We start from the raw sequence: 19,656 nt of genomic DNA on the forward strand, positions 1-19,656 counted from the left end.
CATAAAAAAAAAAAAAAATCAAATGCAATGAGATGTGAACTGTTCCCTCCCAGAAATCTCTGAAATCCTATTAGTCTGTAATCAGCCACAAATGAAAAAGCATGCTCCCTAAGCACAGCTGAAAATGCTCTATCAGCTTTTACTGACTACTGACTCCACAGCCATTTGCCCCAGAGCAAACCCTGGATTGTTTTGCTGTCTGGTACCCCTTCCTTTATATATATATATGCACCATATATATGCATATATGCACATGTATGTATTTATGTTTTAATTATGAGTTTCCACTTTTCTCTGACATTGCAAACAGGCATTTTACTCTATTGAAGATTTCACATCCTGAGTGGTAAGGAGCAAAACTTTGTCTTTCTTGATTTAGGAAGGTAGTTACAAGGACTGTCTACATCATTTTTCCTCCAGCTGCTTCAAAACACCCAAGGAAAAGGCAAAGATGATTTTGTCCCAGCCCCAGGCAACAGAACATCAAATATTTGCTTACGAAAGACTCTATATCCCCAGTCCAAGGACACAGAAGGGACACATGCTGTTTTGCTTTATTCTGGCTAGGCACCCCAATCCTACTGAACAGCATCCCACACCGCCCCATGCATGCAGTGGGGCTGCCTCCATCCCCAGAGCTACCCTGGCCATCCACAGCCCCTCACAAGAAACTGAGCAGCAGCACCTGCCCAGGTAACAGCACTTCAGCTGTGAGCTTATCTCAAGAGAGAGAAGAATAATGAGAGAAGCAACGGGGGGAAAAAATAAGGGGAGAAGAAAGCCCCTGCTTTTAGTTACAAAGGCTTCGGTCATGCTTTCAGACCTGACACTGAGTACAAGCTATTGTTTCCGATGACATGAAGCCATTTTGCTGGGCACACGGCGAGCAGAGAGAGGTCATTGTAATTCATAACAGGGAAGGCTGTTGTGAGCGTCACCCTATTATGATACACATTTTCTCTGAATTTAATTTATAGGAAAACATGTGCTGCATAAATTCAGGAAATAATCTCCATATGTTCTGAGCTGCAGCCCTCAGCCACTCTGCAGGCTGCAATATATCCCGGTTAGGCACTGACCACTTTGCTGGCACTATTTGTAATGTGTGTCATGCAGCTAATGTGCTGCTACCAGCTGAGAGCAGTGAGCCGAGGGTCCCTGATGGAGCACTGGGGTGGCTCAGCTTTGCTCTGTCCCCAGCTGATGGGCACAATGAGATGGCCACGATGGCCAGCTGTGGCAAAAGCCTTCTGCTGGTAACAGGGAGCTACAGCTGCCTATGTGCCCTGGCTTCTGGATGTAACACATCCTCACCCCGCTGCTGTTGCCATCTGGGCAGGGCCTGGGTTCTGCTGGGCTGTCAGAACGCATACTCTGTAATTTAGCAGCCATCAAAGACCGGGACTTCTTCCCATCTGACGGCAGGCCCTCAAAACCATTTGAAATCTAAAAACAAAATAGCTATGCTGTCTGCCTCCCTTCAGGATTCAGAGCCCACTCTGCTGCCTCAACTCTGGTAAGAAACCTATTATATCAGCTGACAGCGGTACACTTAGGGGTGAGGAGGAATGTTATTTACTTACACACAATTTGCTCCATTTTTTTTTTCCTTTTACAAGCACAAAAAGCATTACAATGTGCATTACTGCAAGAGAACATTTCTGGCAAGTACTTTAAGTGAACACCTCAAAATTCACCCTAATTTATATCTTTACAGTATCTTTAGAATATATGTACCTATTTATGTCATTAAGAGATAAAACCACACCAGCAAGCACACAGCAAAAGGCATACATATGTATGCATGCATGAATGCACAGATCAAAATGCTTCAGAAATGTGTTGTCATTCTTAGCAAATCGGGCACTGTGGTGTGGAAAATGGAAAGATATCATAGCATTTCCCCATGTGCAGAACACAAAATAAATTGAAATGTTTATGTGTAAATCTCATTTCATATTATGATACTGCCGAAAAGTCTCACGCGGGCTTGGGGAACCAAGGCCATGCAAGGCACTATGTAAATACTGTGAAATAAGATAGAAGGAAGTTAACACGCCATAATGAAATTCTGATGTTTCAAAGTCAGTGGGACTTTGGCCATTGGCTCAGTGGGGCCAGAATTTCACAGCATACACACAGCAGTGAAAACTGCACTCAGTGACTATTCAGTGACAGGCTACGAATGCCTTGAGGGCCTCATGACACAGTATCACTTCCCATCATTATTTACACAGGTAGAGGGAATCCATTATCCCAAAAGACAACCCAAGCGTGGTGAGTTAACACTGGTTATATTAATGCTAATGACTTATGTAATGAAATCCCAAAAAGTGGGATGTCTATGGAAGTGAGATGTTGATGATACCACCTGGTTCATGCCCCCAGTTTATCTCTGACCATCTCCTGACTGTAGTACATTCAGTGAGGACTCAGGAGAATACCTCTTGATGGATATCTAAGAGGTTGGATTTATTATGACAGAGCATTTCTATCAATAACGATTCACTTTAATTCATTGCCTTGCAGTAAATGTCTTATCTGAGGCATAATGGCATACACTAAAAATGCTCAATTGAAAAACAATTCCATTTGTGTCTCCTATTCAAGCTATTTTTTCTCTGGTTTCTTATTCTCACTTACTGAAGACATTTGCATGAAAATAAGATCTTACTCATAAGAGCTCACCTGCTGCCTGCTGTCTGGGAGCTGTAAGGCTCCCTGTTGTTGGCTATTGCAATCATTTTTACAGCAGTCATCTGGGATAACACAAAGGATTAAGACTCTACAATTGGAACAGTATCCAAAGTGCTCTGAAGTCAATGGAAACTCCTAGCTATGACTCAGAAGAGTTTTTACAGCGCTTCTGAAGCCTGGCTTGCTGAGCCTTCATTAACAACATTCGCTGTAAAAAGGCTTCCGCTTGTAGTGTATTCTAACATCTCCTCAGCAGAGTCACAGGCTCATGATGTGGAAAAGGAGATCTTAGCACTTTTTTGCTTCCCTGTGCCTTAGGGGCTACTTGGAGACATATCTAAGGCAATGGGGCCATGTAAATATCTCCATCCATACTCGCAATCCTTAGAACAGGGAAAAGGAAAAGGGAAAGAAAGATGAACAGAATCCAAAGGCAGCTGTAGGGAACTAGGAGGTACCTGAGAGGCATAGGCCCTTCATGTGCAGTTAAGGGGTTGGCCCCAGTACTGTGGTCCGTGTGAACTCATCCCTCCTAAAATATGAATGGATCATAGATAAAGCAGTCAGTGACCTAAAGCAGAAGTCCTCCTAGCACCAAGGTTTTTACTGAAAGTATCTCCCTTTCTCACACCCCTGCTCAGCCCTGTTCTGTGTCCTAACCACACCTCTGCTCTCCACCTCCAGATGTGTGACACTGCTGCAGCAGTCCTCTTCAAGGGGGCTGGATTTGTCTAAAGAATACAATAATGATGGATCAGTGAGCGCACCTGCTTCCTAAAAAGAACAACTGTTCCAAGGTACATTGCAAAGTGACAGCAGCATTCTCATATTTTAAATAACACAAGGATTTGAAGACTTTTTAGTAGCCTGAATTACATCTTCTTTCAAAATCTTCATTAAAGCTTAAAAGCCTGTAGTTCTAAAGTTTCTCATTCCCACTTTCATTTGCTCTGGGTCTGGATAACTTTTGGTTGTTCTACCCTGTGAGCTAAAAAGCTTTAGACTGTGTAATAAATGGATCATCAAATCAATAGAACCAGACCCAAGAGATTAGTCTTCAGCAGACCAAAGGAAAGAAAGAATTACTGGAGCCTCTTCCTATTCTTACTACCAGACGGAAGACAGCAAACAAGCTTGTTCATACCAAAAAACAAGAAGACATCATCCAGAGCACTCACACTAAAAGATTGTGCTCTTCTCATCTTTCAGGATGTGCTCGATCTCCAACTTTTTTTTCCCCTCTTTGTGTTTATGTCTTTCTCACTATTTTTTGACTTCTAAGAATTTCACATTGGTTTGTTCCACTCTTTGAGCAGGTATCTCTGAGAAAACAGCACTTTGCAAGCAATACGTGAGTATTAGCTCTGGCTGTTAGTTGCTGGCATGTGGCTGTGTTTGTAGACAGGCATTTCCTGACAAGGTTAGCTTACTGTCCCATTGCTATCAACATGTGGAGGGGATGAACTAAACAAATAATCATATTAGCTTCCAGCCAACCAAATCATAATTACTGACAACCTCAATAGTCTGTGCAAGGGAGAGCGGACTTCTATCTTCCTTAAGCCCAGATGGCATGAAAAGAGAAGAATAAGAATCAAAAGGATGTTCGTGGCTTAAGAAAATAAGATTAAGAAGGAGGAAAAAGCACCAGACCTTCAAACAATCCCTCTAATTTTGATACCTTTAAAAATTCAAACTGCAGAGATGAATTACTAATCTGTACAAATCCATTATCTTCCCCCACTGAGGAAAGAAGCCAAGTGGAACTGAGCTGCTTTAGTGAGGCAGTGGTCAAGCAGCAGCCTCATTTCTCAGCTGGTGAATGCAGCAGTATTCTGTGCCAGATGCTAGTGCCCTTAGTTCAAGACGAGTAACACACACTACATAAGCAATTATCTGTGGAATGGGACACTGCTCAGGAAGAGCTCACAGGTACCACCACTGTGAGGGCTGCAGCTGACGATCAGTTAAAGAACTAAGGTTTGCTACTTCAGCATTTGACATCGGACAAAGAGGCAGAGAAACTGAAATGTTTTTGTGTTGCGTACACATGTAATTTATCACCCACACATGCTTAGCATCAGTGACTGGTGCTCTGCACATGATTTGTTTTGAATGCATAGATTAAAACCTTGGTATAAAACAACCTCTAGAACTGAAGTTCATTTATGAACCAAACACATGTAGCTGAAAAGTAATAATGCCCAGACCAGGGATTTTCATGGGCAGTTTCACCTCATTTTCTTTTCCTCATCAGGGACCTTGACTTGCTAGTTCCACCTCCTGCCCTACCATTTTCAATATCTCTTTAATCGATTGTGGTTTATAGATTATGGCCTTGTACAATTTACACAACAAACGATTCTATTTCTTACCTTCTGACATCCCATTCCATCATCTTTTAGCTACACTGACTTCTTTATTGGATAGGTGTTTATTTTTGTTTTTAAAGCAGTAAAATAAAACAACATTGCATTTATTCAAATATGAAGATTAATGCCATCCCGAGAAAAGTTCTGATTAAATCTGGATTTACGTTTACATCAATGAAGCAGGTTATTAAAAAAAATGAGTAAGTGTTGCTCCATAAACACAGTGAGAAACTCTTGTCACTGTGCCAAACAAAACTGACCTCTAACAGAAACACAAGTACAGAGGACCACTGACTACCAGTGATAGGATCAGTCACCCAACAAGAAAATTCAGTTACTATTAAAGTCATAATGAAAGGAATCGCCAGAAGGAACTCCTGAGTGTAGGGCATGTTTGTCTGGATTGCAAAGCACAACCATTTCCTATCTCAGCAGGCTTCTGAGCCTTAAGAAAACATGCCCCCCAGGGCTGCCATATGGCAAAAGGCAGAGGGAAGAAGAAAGGCAACTTGGCCAAATCAGTGCACTCAACTGTTATTCCCTCTCTCTGCCCTGTGTCAGTCAGTGTCTGAAGGAGCTGTCAGATTAAGATGTACTCTGCTTCTGCATTTTTGCTTTACGTAGTCTCTGGAAGATGCTGATGATTTAAGAATGTAAATAATGTTAAAATGGCAACTTAGGAAGGAAAAGAAAACTGCAAAGACAGAACATTTAAAAAGAAATGTATGAGATGATGAAGAAACCTTAAAACAGTCTACAGTTATCACCCAGGCTGCACAAAATAATCCATATTCAAGCAGCTCTGTTGTGAAAGTTGGATTTTGTTATGCTCTGGAATTTCTGCTCAACAAGATGCAGATTCAACTAGATAGAGTGCTTGTAGATTAATGTTGGAAAAGGCGAAGAAATATTAGGCCACCTACCACGATGCTCAGGATCTAACATCTCTTGCCCAATGCAGAACTATTTCAGCTCTACGTAAGAGGCAAAATGCCCCAGCCAATATAGTCTCAGTTGTGTTTTCCCATGTATCTATAAAAACACTGCCAAATAACATCAACTCCACTTTTTTAAAATTTTTTTAAAAATGACAACATCACTTAAGTAAATGGATATTCCTGAAATTCAGCCCTACCCCTCCTCAGACTGGAGTGTTCCCATACATCTGTAGTATTTTGGCATACTGACACGTAGAAGACACCAGACAGAAGTACAGTGATATGTTTTTCTACAATCCATACATATTTTATGCACTTATATGTATTTAATATTTCATGCTTACAACAACAGCAAAAACAAATCTGCCCTGGGTTCAGATGCTTCCTCCTCCTCAAACAAGTAGAACAGTACATCTCCTAATAAAAAGTTGATGAAGCATCTGTAGCAATATAGGCAATGGGTAGTAACATTTACAATGCCTCACACTGTAAATGCAGACTGGAAGCATGAGACATGAGGCAAAGCAGACACGGCAGCAGTAAGGCTGGAGACATCAGGAGCCATGCCGCTGGATGTGACCGCTACCTAGAATACAAATCTTATGACCTAATAGCAGCAAATTGCAAGAATTGACAGATGCAACAGATATCTGCCCTGGGGCTTGCTGGAAGCTTCAGTTATTAATCTTGTTTGTATAACAGTAGAATCAATGTCATCTTAACATTATGTATTCCGAGAAAACTACCTGCTTTCCTGTCAGTCGCCATTGTGTTGAAACTAATTTCACATAGCCCACCTAGCAGGTATTAGATGGTAATGACTTATAGACATCACTGATCTGATTTGGCCCCAAGCCAGCCTGCTAGAGGTAAAAGGATCCACAGCCTAAACCACCCCTGATCTCGTGAGCAAATCACACAAGCAGGATGCTTTAAAAGTAAGGAGCAAACAAAAACCCTCAGCACATTCAACCTCTCAGATTTTTCCTCCCTCTCAGCAGCTCCAAAGCTCCCCAGAACAAATCTGCAACCTAGTCAGGATAGTAAGAAGACAGAAGCCCTGAAATTAGCTGACTTTACTCGCAATTTCTGGAGTGACCTTCATCTGTTGTAGCAGTTGTACAGCCCCAGTCTCCATCTACCGCTAAAGATTCCTTCTGCCACAGAACCATTCACTTGGGGCCATCTCAATAGTTCAGAGCTTAAAAGTGGGAGCCTGAAAAGTGTGCAGACAGGTTAAAATGAATGTAAAGCTTGCTGGCAGTTTGTGCGTTTAATAGGAATGGGAACAACCATAATAATTCATTTGGTTCTGAGCAGAGCCCTTTCCACTCTTTCATCCCGTGCCCTCTCTGTTTCAGTAATGCAAGCACCAGCAATCTCAGCACAGACTTATTCCTCAAGCAGCTTCGTGCTGCTCTCCCTCCTGGAACCACACTGCATTTCTCTCCTCACTGCTATTTGTGATTCCCTCGTACTTAAATGCCATCTACAAAGTATGCTATTTTCTTCTTCCATGCCATTAAAGATAATGTCAAATAAGATGAAACTGAAAACCAATCTCTTTGGCATCTTACTGGGAACATGCCCCTGCTCACTATATTACTTACCTTTCCCCCCTTTTTCCCAATTTCAGGCACACATACTCATATCCTTTCCTCAGACTGTTCAAACGAAACTCTCCAACTGCTCTCTGAATTCAGACTTCTTAGACCTGCACCATCCCCCTGAATCTAAAGGTCCATATCCTGCAAAGAGTATGGATGTGCTTAACTTTACATATATAAGCAGCTACATTAAAGAAAATGGGAGTAATTGCCTGCTACAGCAGATGCAAATGTGTTTTCGGGATAGAGAAAATGGTATAATTTTGCACTTCTATTTAAAGAACACAAATCCATTTCATCTACCAAACTTTATTCTTTCCAAGAGCTTTAGTGATCATGGTTCTGTTTGATGTCTTCACTCTCTGTCAGTGGGAGTCTTGCTATTTACTTAAATGCAACCAGAATGCCAAAACAGATGTTCCGTGATTTATTCTGAGATATTACTGGATACTGGAGATAACAAAAAATGGGGGGTGCTCTCCTTCATGCCTTATGAAGTCTTCCAAAGCTTTGCAGAATTATTGGCGGTACAATAATTAGCCAATTTCCTTAATATTCAAGAGGCCAAATTAGCCAAAGCAGATGGAAATTGATGAATTAGTTTCGTAACAACATTCTCATAGGCCCCTACCTTTCCTCCTGCCTCTATTTTTAAAAGGATATTCAATGTTCTGGATATTTTTAAAAACTCTCAAGGAGAACATTTTCAAAACAAAATCTGGGCCAGACTTTCGACAGCCTCAGCTCAGAGGAAGGGGATGGATTTTCAAAGTCTTAGGTGAACAATGAAACATCAGCCTCAATGATATGCTGGTGCTGGGCTCCACCAAACAACAGTCTTCCCTTGTTCCTTCCCTACCACTTTCACCATTTTCTCTCTGTGCTTTTTACCCAACAATCATTCCTTGTTTGTCCTTGGAGGAACAACTGTCGTTCTGATGCAGAGGACAGTGGATTTCCAGCCCGTATTCAATTGACTCTTTCCCCCAACATTGGAAGTTTTTAGATCGCCTAACAGTCTGTGCTGGTCATCCAGTTAAGTCTCCTTCACTTCTGAAATCCACTAATTTTTTTAAAGTTTGTTCTTGCAGCCCTAAATTGAAATGTTTCGTTCCTTTGTTACAGAGGATTTCCTATCATACAAGGAGGAAAAAAAAAAAGAAAATAGCAACAACATTAAACATCAAAACAACGCCCCAGGTGATTTATCGGACCTCTTAAATGATGATATGGGGATGGTGCAGAGACTGGGAAATTCCAGTTCTGCACTTTGGAGAAGCGGGCACAAATGGGAGACAGAGGGTAAAAAGTTCTGCTTTGTTACCGTGGCTGTTGACCCTTTTCTTCCCCAAAATCCCTGGAGCCACTGCAGGAATTACTCACCTATGTGTACTCAGTTGTCTGATCACTGGCCCAGAGCTATTTAGAGGTGAGTTCTGTTTCTCACAAGATCTCAAGTCAGCAAATAAGAGTACTTGTCAGCTGAGTCATTTCTGCTAGCTTTGCATTAAGCACCATGGCCGGAGGGGATGTGCAATAGAATTTAGGCCAAGTACGAGGGCAAAGGCTCAGCATCACTCAACAGCAAACCCTGCAACAGGGTCAGAAAAGCAGGCAGAGTTCAAACAAGACTGTCACAGTAGCACACAAGAGAATAAGTCTCTTTGTATAGCCTCAGAAGTAGAAGCATTTCCATTGCCATTAGGTTGTCTTGAGGTAACACACAACCAGGTGTGATAACAAAACGTGGTGAGATGCTGAGATATGGTGGTGTCAGTAATAAAGCTGTGATGCTGGCTCTCCAAGTATCCATCCCCAAAGCTTGGGGGCAACTTGAGATATAAAAAAAAACCATGCTCATTTGAAAATTGCAGGGAGGTTACAAAGATTTCAAAGCCATGCAAAAATCCAGCAGCAAGCACAGCCAAGCTACCACCCAGCAAAGCAGCCTTCACAACACTACATGTTCAAAGGGCTTGTAGAGCTCGCTTTGGACATCTTCCTAATGCTCTCCAGCAAGATTGAGAACAGCAGCACTGAAGCACAATAGGAAAACACACATACAAGCAAGGTCCCTGCAGCCAAGTCCAGCCTGTAAATTTGGGCAGCTGACATTACAGATATCTTCCTGTCGCCCTGCTGCTAAGACTCACTGTTCTGAAAAGACAGATTGAGACAGGTCAGTGGGCACACACAAAGCACTGCTCAGACACCCAGAAATATATTGGGTCAACGAACTACATCAAGACTTGGGGCTGAGCTACTGGTCACCATTTAAGAGATTAAATTGGTGCCGTGTCAATAAACAAACAGTAAAGGAGATGGCAGAAACCCTTTTCCCTTTCCACCTCTTCCCTTTGCTGCTGCTTTTACCTCTGCTGCATCTCTGAGCCTTGGTAACAAGCCACAGGGTTTACAGCAGCACAGCAACAAGGAGCGCTGGAGGGATCAATGCTAGAATCAATGTTCCCTCCATACATGATTGCCTGTTCCAGGGAGAAGGCAAGGTGAAGGTAAGAGCTCTAAGTCAGCAATCGGGAGCCCACATCAGCCCCCAGGGTGTAAAAGGCTGCAAAGTTTCCTGATAACATGAGGCAGAGCCAAAGAAAATAAACAGCGTTGTGGTATTCCTGCCTGGGAGGCACAAGTTCTCCCTCACCTCAAAGCTTCCTGAGCCCCCATCAAAATGATTAGATGCTAAATACTGCTGAAACCAGAGCTTTTCATGGAGGCCAGTCAAGAAGTCACAGCATGACGAAAAAGTAACGGGGGCTGTGGTGGGGTGAGAGCCCTTCTTCCTATGGTGACTGTATATTGGCATGTATTAAGTATAGACACAACAATAAGCAATAAATCACAGCCCAGGAGAAGTGCCAGGTGGAATGCACTGGAGGAAATTAAAACATCCCTCTCAATACAGTTCGGCATTGAAAGAAATACAAAAGAGACCAAGTTGACTTATCACCTGCATTGCCAGGGTGCTAAGAGGAAAATGGTTTCCAAGATTTCCAGTTGAAAAAAAAGGCAGTTGAATAATTTCCTGAAGAAAAAACTTAGCTTGTAATTTATAACGATATCACAAACAACCTTTAAAATAAATTTATAGCAGCCTTCAGCCTTCCTTGATTTTCTAATCTTCCTTCTTTTTCCCTTCTTTTTTCCTAGTGCACACTCCCTCCACAAGACTCAGCCACGGAGCAAAGGATCCATCACAGTCTCCATAAGTACATGAACTGGTCAGCACCGGAATTCAGCAAATTCTGACCTCCCACATTGCCAAACGTACACAACCCACATTGCTGCCTGAAGTCTGCATCTCACGTGCTTTGCTATAGCCCAATAACTGGCTTACATTGCCTAGAAGTACGACGCTAATCAGTCTAGACTAAAGTTATACTACCAGGGGAGGATGCTGAGGACCTCAGGCCTTAGGTAGATGGTGCTCCTATCCCCCAGCCACTACTGTGTTTTTTTTTCCTGCTTGTTCCTTTTATAGGCAGTTGAGCAAACCTCCACCATTTGAGCTTTAATGGAACTGTCATACAATGTACTTATACAGGCTGAAACTGGGACACGATCTATAAATTACCGGAAAGTTGAACTCAAGATTAGGAAAAGAAAGAAAAGGAAGAACTCATTTGTCTTGAAACTGGATCACATATATGTATACACACATAAATATTCCCAAACTGAAACTCTCCAGGACAGGCTGGAGAAGACAGCTGTTATGTTCTACCTTTTTAAATCTCTGCTTTTAAAAGCTAAGAACGAGATGGCATTTTCCAGCTGTGATTCTTTCTCTTACTAAAGAGAACTTTGGTGTCAGCCTCTCTGTATAAGCAGTTAAACCTTTACACATTAAACACTTCTGAGTTTAACTTGCAGTAATGTCCAAGTTACGTTTTCTAAAGAGATAATTAAAGAGGCTCAGCAAAAATAGAAAAAGCCATTATTTTTACACTGAGACAGACATTAATTTAGTACAAGCTGATAGATAAACTCTACTTGTTGAAAATAAAATTATTGTGACATTTTCTGTATTAGATTTTTGGCAAGAGAACAGGGACATCTTGCACCAGGCTGTGAAAGAGGGAGTCCATTTAGATGGTGCTAACAAATTCCTTCCTCTTGTCTAGCACAGAGGACATCAGATTCAGAGAAAACTCTCATCAAGAAAAGCAAAGCAGAGGCAAATGAGGAGAGGAAGGAATGTTTTTAGAGATGTACACACACAATCAGTTGGTTTCACACTGGTTCACCTGCTAGAAAGAAGGGCTACTATTCATTTCCAAATGCCTCCTGCACTCATTTCTGGGTGGAGATCTGCTCTGGAGCCAGGGCTGATAATTTAAAAAATATATATTTTTTCTATTCCCTTAAATAGATGCAATCAAGACACAGAATCCATCTAGGTGTAGGAGGTGTCACACTTAGTTGAAATGAGCTATTGGGTTCCAAAAGCAATAACAAGGAACCACGTAACACAGCCCTGCCTCATCAGACTTTGAGAGGTGATCACTCAGATAAGCAAGGATAGGCTGGCTGCAACCAGAAACCTGCAGCCACACAGCCAGCAAAACACATGGAGCTAATAAACACTGAAATGTTAAATTTCTCTTAAAAAAGTAAAAAATGCAAGTCCTTCCTTGGTAAACACACAATTTCTGATGAAGACTAATTAATATTTTCAAAAAATATATATTGCTTATTCTCATTGCTCCTGTCATCAATGTATTATCAGGAGATGCACTTTCAACAGTGTCTTTTGTCTTTCAGGAATGAAAAAAAGCATTCTATACTGAATCAGGCTGGAATATGTTTCCCTGGTGCTTTTCTTTTTAAGCTGAAGTGGAATCTATCAGCACTATAAATTTGCTTACCCTTCTGTTCTGTACATGGAGCATCTCTCCAGAGGAATTTTCAGCACTCCGTTATTTAAGCCCACAAAGAGCGACCTGTCGCTGTGCAGGATTTGGAGACTCTTGATTGCTTCCCGTTGTCCATCAGGGAGGATCTGCATTTCCTCTAAATAACAACTCCTCAGGCTCCTGTTAGTGGTAGAAAGGGCCTTCAAGATGGTGCCATACTCTAGCGGAACAAGAAACAAGGCACAAGTAAATCTTGGGAGACATTGGCTTCGTGTCACACCTACCTAAAGATCAAAATACTAATGCTACGCAGTGGCTTTAACCCTAGCTTTGTGTCATTTTCTAATTTGAACATACTTGCTGCCCATGGTATAGAATGCCCCGGCTCCATGGTTACAATTCTAGGAAGCTCTCAGACATTACAGAAACCAAAAGGACTTGAGCCATCTGAAGAGTGAGTACCTGGAAATAATTCCCACTTGGAGCACCGAGGCAGAAAAGAGCGTGGTCCTGTTACCAGTGAGTTGTAAGGAAGGTGACCTGAGATAACAGGGATCATTTCTGGTGCCTCAAAGTCTATTTTTCTTTTGGTTTATGGAGCAGATCGGCACAATTTGATGTCATGACAAATGACAACAGATGCAACCGCCCTGCTGGAAATCCCAGAGGCCTCCATAATGATTGCATGGGTCACGAGTCTAATTGATCCTCTTCCTGGAAGAAGCTATCCTGCTAGCTTGACAAGGGGATGTTACAGCATCGGCAGTGCATATGCAGAAACATATATGCTTCTGCTCACAGTGCTCTCAGCTAAACAATCTGAAGATCTGAAAAACTGTGAGAGATTTATGATGGGAAAAAGGGGTAACCACACTATTTTTCATTAAAACAGCAAAAGAGGTCTGTCAGTCCCAATTGTTTTCCAACTTCAATCTTTCCATCCAGATCATTTCTGTATTGGTGCCAAAGTTCAGCAATTTACACCAGCGGGGTTGGCTGCAATGCAAAGCCTTTTTTTTTTTTTTTCTCCCTTTGCTTAATAGAACCTTAAGTGTGGAACAAGACTGAGGCCCAGGTTTTAGTTTTAGGCTTTGGTTTTTCTCAGGATTGGTTTTGTGTCCAGTGCTACCTTGGAGCAGGGCTGTTTCTCCTTAAGAATTTGTTTATTTTAAACATTTCAGGTCCAGCACAGCTTTGCCTTTAGTCACCACCAATCAGGGCAAGAAATCAAATGAATAAGAAACTTATGTTATGGCAGAAGGCTTTTCCATAGAAGTGATATGAGACAGAAATAACCTCAGCTTTCTGGCTTAAAATATCAATTTAAAATATCAAAATAGCAGAACAATGTCATATTTCCATTTAACTACAATCTTCTCATCATAATCAATGTCCAGGGAGGCTCCTACAGTGAGCATGTTACTAGAAGACATCAAAGATGATCACTTTTGAAGCAAGTGGAGGTAAAAGTTACATAAAGCAGCCTGGGAAGGTGGTAACATGAGAATGAGGCAGTGACTCTGCATTCTGATCTGAGATTAAACTAACACGGATGCAATCCGTCTTATTCTAAAGTCAAAGCTTCTGCTATAGAGGATAACAACATTGTACCCATGAGGGTGGCCATATGCTCTGATTAATCAAACTACTTAATTTAACCTCTGTCATTAGTATGAATATGGGTTAAGACAAGTATTAATAACACTTTACCCTTCTTCTGCACCTTTTATTTAACCAAGATACCTGTGCTTTTCAGAAGAGGCAGAGCATCCTGCTAATTAGAGGATGGCAGCAGAAATTAAGAAACTCAAATTATATACTTAATACTACCACTATGCATGAAAACACTGCCTCAGCTTACCCATCTACATCACATTTCACTGAATAATTGTTCCTGAAAGCACAAGGACTCACATCCCAGTAGGCATGTGGAATTGCATAGAGAAACTTCAGGCACGCCTGGAAGTTAAAAATTATTACTGCTTATTAGAGATGAGTACATCATAGTGCAGAGAGGCAACTTACGTGCACAAAACCACAGAACATTTTGGTGACCTCTGCTTTTCCCCATTGCCATGTATTACTGTGATTAGTTGAAACATGTTTTTGTAAAAGGAAGAAAAATGTTACTGTTTTCAAACACACTGTAGATTTATGGCCCCTTCACTTGGGAATCTGCCTCAAGTCCTCCATCATGCTTTTAATTTATTCCGGCAAACTAACTTCCATGAAACGTGCCAAAATGATGTTGAATGACTACTGTATCACTATCTGGCTCCCAGGGCTCCTAAGTCTTTAAGCAAGTGGAGGCCTTAACCTCTAGTATTCTTACCTGTTCCAATATACATCACGTGGTAGAGAGTATCCTTCCCCTGAACAATATCAACCACTAGTTTAGAGAATCGAATGCTGTCCTGAGTCACATACGGATCTACAGTGACCGGCTGCACCACGTCGTTCATCAGGAACAAGCGCTGCGCGTCCTGCAGGACTCTCTCTGTCAGGTTCTCATTCGGGCTGTCATCACTCAGTGTCCCACACTAAACATGGAAGATGGAACTTCAGCACCTATGTTTGCTTTCAGTAGGCTGAGACCAGACCCAGAAATGCCCAATTTTAACCAGCCATGCCCTGATGATTTCTTGGGGAGGTGGGCCTGTGTGAGGGTCCCACCATCAGTTCCTTGGCATGGGTTATGGCTGGCTTTGGCCTGTAGCTCACTTTTATTAAAAAGTTCCTCCCAACTGGCCTGCAGACCAGCAATGTGGTGTTTCATTCTTTTGAGGTAACTTGGAGCCAGCATACCAAAGGGAAAAAGCTATTAACAAACTGAGGAGGGAAAAAAGAATCAAAGCTAGTTATAGAAAGAGAGATTTAAAGTTAGTGGTATAAACAAAGGTTTTGTGGCAATAAATCCTTGAAGCATTTCAAATAATCTTCAGACTCTATCTGGCATCTCAGTCTGTATAATGCGCAAAACCTGGAGGTTAAAAAACCTGAAAAACTGGTTGGTTTTGCATCAAAGAATCTAACTCACCACACTGCTTTTCTCACGTTCTTTCTTCTGAACAGACCCGTCCAGCTTCACCTTAATCCAAGCAGGTAAGCCACTAAGTGCCCCCTCCCTCTTTCACCTTTATTGGCAGCACGGATTGACCTTGGTGAATCCATCCTCCAGCATTAACGGAGATAGAACTCAGGTCCATACAGAACAGAGGGGAAGAAAAGAGTTTATCTTGTGTCTTTTGAACACCAGCTCAAGGCCTACCTCTCATAAAAAAATATTCTCTTTCTTCATTTTGGTCCAGGTGTTTCTGCTTTCTTTGGAAGGGAAGCTATTATTCTGCAAATTAGGATGTTGATCTACTGCACTCCAGCTACAGTGTACAACTTTCCCATATGCATACTCTCAATATTCATCAAAGCAACACAGCAGCACGGCAACCTTTCAAAGGTGCACCATGTAGAGCTCCTCCTACCAGCTCACAGGAATTTAGCTCACATGTACACAATCAGTGTAATCAGATCCCACAGCTGGTATACTGAGTCCTGCAATTGTCAAGCCTTTAAGAACTAATTTCTGCAACAAACACATTTGTTGGTGTAGTACAGAGCTTGGATTCTGTAAAAATCCACCACCAATATTTCAGAGCTAGTTATGTTGTTATTATTTCCAGAGGTCTTTTTATTTCTCTGCTGCTTCATCACAAGTTCTGAAAGTTTTTCAGTTATATCTTTTCTGCTGTCTCTTGTACTCCTTCTGGTTTACACTGCTGTCTTTTTATGGATGCTTTTCTCCCCACTCTCTTTCCTTTCTAGAGCATCACTGAAGGAGGAGTCCCAATGGCAGGAATGTCATTGTTGGTTTTGTTTTCTATTCTCATCAAGTCACAGATAATCCTTTTGGGCTATTGGCAGCCTGTATGCTGACACAGCATCCCTCTGGTTTGGTTTTATTTTGTTTTGTTCTAATTTCCTGATTATCTGCACTGCCCTGATCCTCTATATCCTTCTCCTTCCTCTCAGAATAAAAAAAAAAAAATTGGCATCTTTCCTTCATCCTCCTTTGTGAACACTGAAGCAAAAAAATTAATTTAATTTTTTCACAATATCTGCCTCTTCTGTCACTAAATTACCCTTGTCATCTCCTAAAGACCCTTCACTGACCTCTTGTTCCTCCTGTACTTAAAAAACATCTTAATCTCTTCTGCAATCTTCCTTTTGTCTGCCACATATCATCTTTTCTTTTCCTTATTTTCCCCTGACTCTTTTCTTTCATCTTGCTGCTGCAATCTTTGCACTCCACATTTTATCTGATACTTTTCACTACATGGAAATGCTTTCCAAAGCCCTTTTCTATTTCTCCAGGGTTAGCCCAGTAAGGGACAGAAGAAAGTCCTTGATTCTCATTTAACCTTAACATTTCCCTTTAAATTCCAAAAAATGTGAATAAGAGCCTGAGCGTGTCCCATCTTGTACAGGGAGAGGCCCTCTCTCAGGTGCTGTGGGGGAATTCAGAGGGTGCCTCAGGAGTAACATGGGGGCAGACTTGCCTCCCCTCAACTCCTGCAGTGATTTCAACTGACTGCAGAATCCATTTTGGAAGGCCCCTGACATCACCAGCTTGAAGGCAGATGGCACTTGCAGGCAGCCTCAGCACCTCTGCCATTATAAGGCAGAACCAGATTCACACAATTGGGATGGAAATATTCACTGTGCAGAACCAAGGACAGAAGGACGAGCCTGTCCTTTCCAGAATACTCCAGGTGGGAAGGGATTGAGCTGTAAAATGGGCTCTCACTTCAGAGGACTCAGAATTGTGGGGGCTGTCAAATGCATACTTTGTGTTGCACTGACAGAATCTAGGCATAAGTCTGTTCTATACATTTCAAATTGGCCTTAACTCATAACTCTGGAAAATTGCTCATCATAAAATCAAACATTTTTAAGGCTAAAAGGAATCTCTGTGACCATCATTATGTAGCCTCTTCCACCAGTCGCTTTTGCAATGTGTCAGTAACTTCTGGCTGAGCTCCCGTGTCTTGGGAAGACATCCATCTCACACTGAAACACTGCCTTTAGGGTCCTATTAAGTGATGAAAAATTCATCACATCCTTACACAGTTGATTACCTTTCTTGTTTAAAAACACAGGTTGTCTCCATTGTAGTTTGTCAGCTTCGGCTTTCTACCCTCAAAAAATCTGAAGCTTTGGTGGGGATATGCCTGCATGTCCCCTGTGAGGACCATGTGCTCAGTGTTCACATGTCAGTGTGACATGTAACAAAAACAAGAGAGTAAGAAGGATGGATTTGCCCTGTTGCATCAGAATTTGGGCCTGTTTGGGTGGTGAGGTGCTGCCCTGAGAAGTTGTGGATGCCCCATCCCTGGAAGTGTTCATGGCCAGTTTGGATGGGGCCTTGGACAGCCTGCCCTGGTGTCAGATTTAGTGGTTAGTAGCAACCCTGCCTGTGGCAGGGGGTTGGAACTACATGATCTTTGAGGTCTCCCTTCCAACCCAAGCCGTTCTAAGATTCGTGATGGAGGCTGATGCTGTTCCTGCCGTAGGCCATTATCAGTAGTGTCAGAAAGTGGTTTTCAATGGCTTTCAGAGGGGAGATTTCAGTGGTATATCCTGAAGAAAATTTTTTACCTAGAAGAACACCTCTGGCCCACAAATATTTAAAGTTCTTCATTCTTATAAAAGCTTTGAACATTCTTATCTGTGTAAAGACTCAAATTTTCCACTAATCCTATAGTCTCAATAAGATGCAGCAAGGAGTTCCACAGACTAAAATACTCAGAAAGGTGGAGAAACATCATTTATCTGCACCATGGGTCTACCTGGAAAAAGAAGCCCCATACAAGTTAACCCAATGGGATGACAGAATGTAAAAAGCGCTAGAGCAAAACAAAGGGCGGCAGCAATACCTGGAAATTTGGGATGGGGTTTGCTGTCGGCAGCCAGGCTGATCTTGGGTTCTCTTGGTAACGGAAAGGACCATTAAATGCCTGAGTAATGGCACTGAGATTGAAGGCACACACTGCTGAGGCAGCTATGCTGTTTCTGGAAAAGGAGAGAAAAAAAAATCAATTTAATCATTAGAACACTGACATTTTCATCATAACAGACATCAAACTCCACTCAAATAAAATACATGTAAATTGCTAGGTAGACGTACAGTGACACCAATCTCATGGGGAGTAAAAATAAATAAATAAATTGTAAAATGCAAATGAATCGCATGACAATTTTGAGAATGAATGTTAAGCTTGGTTTTAAAGTGCCTATGATTTAAGGGCCACAGAAGCAGTCCTGACATGAAAGGAGAATACAGTTTAATTTGCATGGGTTATTTGTGTCCAGCTTTATTTTTATTTTTTTTAACACCTCATCTATCTTGATTGATTACAAACAACGTAATTTTTAATCTCTTGGTGTTTCTCAAGGTGAAAGCCTGTTTCTACCAGCTCCAGCTATAAAATACGCCCCCTACTATTTGTATATACTGTATATATAAGCACACACACGCATGCACACATGCAGGCAGAGGGAGGGAACGACAGCGCACACCAAGCTGGTGGTTACAGTAGCTCAGCAGGCACAAATGTCTTGCTAATATGTGCAAGCCTCTGCACTGCTCACTGCTCTCTGTTCCCAGCTGGGCACAGCATCTGGCGGGGCAGGCTGCTCACCATGCACACACCAGCCAAGGAAACGCAGCGAAAGAAATGTCGCTGCAGGAAGGACTTTTTGACAGGGAATTGTTTTTAGGAAGGTGATGCTGCCCATGCAGACTTGTACACAGATCTGCTGTGTTTTTTTGGTTTGGCCCATCTCAGCCATTCCTTTGTGGACCTGAGCAGGCTCAGTGCTTTGTGCCCCCACAGGATTGGCGTACACCTCCCTGATGAAGATGGCATTTGTTGAGTGATAACATGAAATTCCAAACCTGCTGACAGCTCTTTTTTTTTTTTTAAATAAAAAGAATAACATTTAGAGAGAAAGATATCAAAATAAAGCTAAAAATAAAGCTAGCACAGAAGACTGACTCGTCACAGTGCCTTTTAAATAACCGTGTCGCTGTATGTATCTTGCTGCTAATTAAAGCAATTTGAATTCTCTGAAAAGAACAATTTTTTTTTTAACTAAACCAATAATTACACTTTCTCAC

General features: G+C 41.8%; 1 protein-coding gene across 1 annotated transcript in view; it reads right to left on the bottom strand.

Moving 5' to 3' along the window:
- LOC100546910 (semaphorin-5B) overlaps positions 1-19,656 on the bottom strand; it is a 37,952-nt gene that overhangs the window by 17,965 nt on the left and 331 nt on the right. The window contains exons 2-4 of the mRNA XM_019617405.1: positions 18,413-18,548; positions 14,815-15,022; positions 12,495-12,702 (exon numbers count right to left, since the gene is read on the bottom strand). Of these exons, the coding sequence (XP_019472950.1) occupies positions 12,495-12,702; positions 14,815-15,022; positions 18,413-18,548 (552 nt within the window). The remainder of the gene's footprint in view (positions 1-12,494; positions 12,703-14,814; positions 15,023-18,412; positions 18,549-19,656) is intronic.

This window comes from Meleagris gallopavo, chromosome 7, assembly GCF_000146605.3.
Source record: "Meleagris gallopavo isolate NT-WF06-2002-E0010 breed Aviagen turkey brand Nicholas breeding stock chromosome 7, Turkey_5.1, whole genome shotgun sequence".
In the NCBI taxonomy this organism is placed as follows: domain Eukaryota; kingdom Metazoa; phylum Chordata; class Aves; order Galliformes; family Phasianidae; genus Meleagris; species Meleagris gallopavo.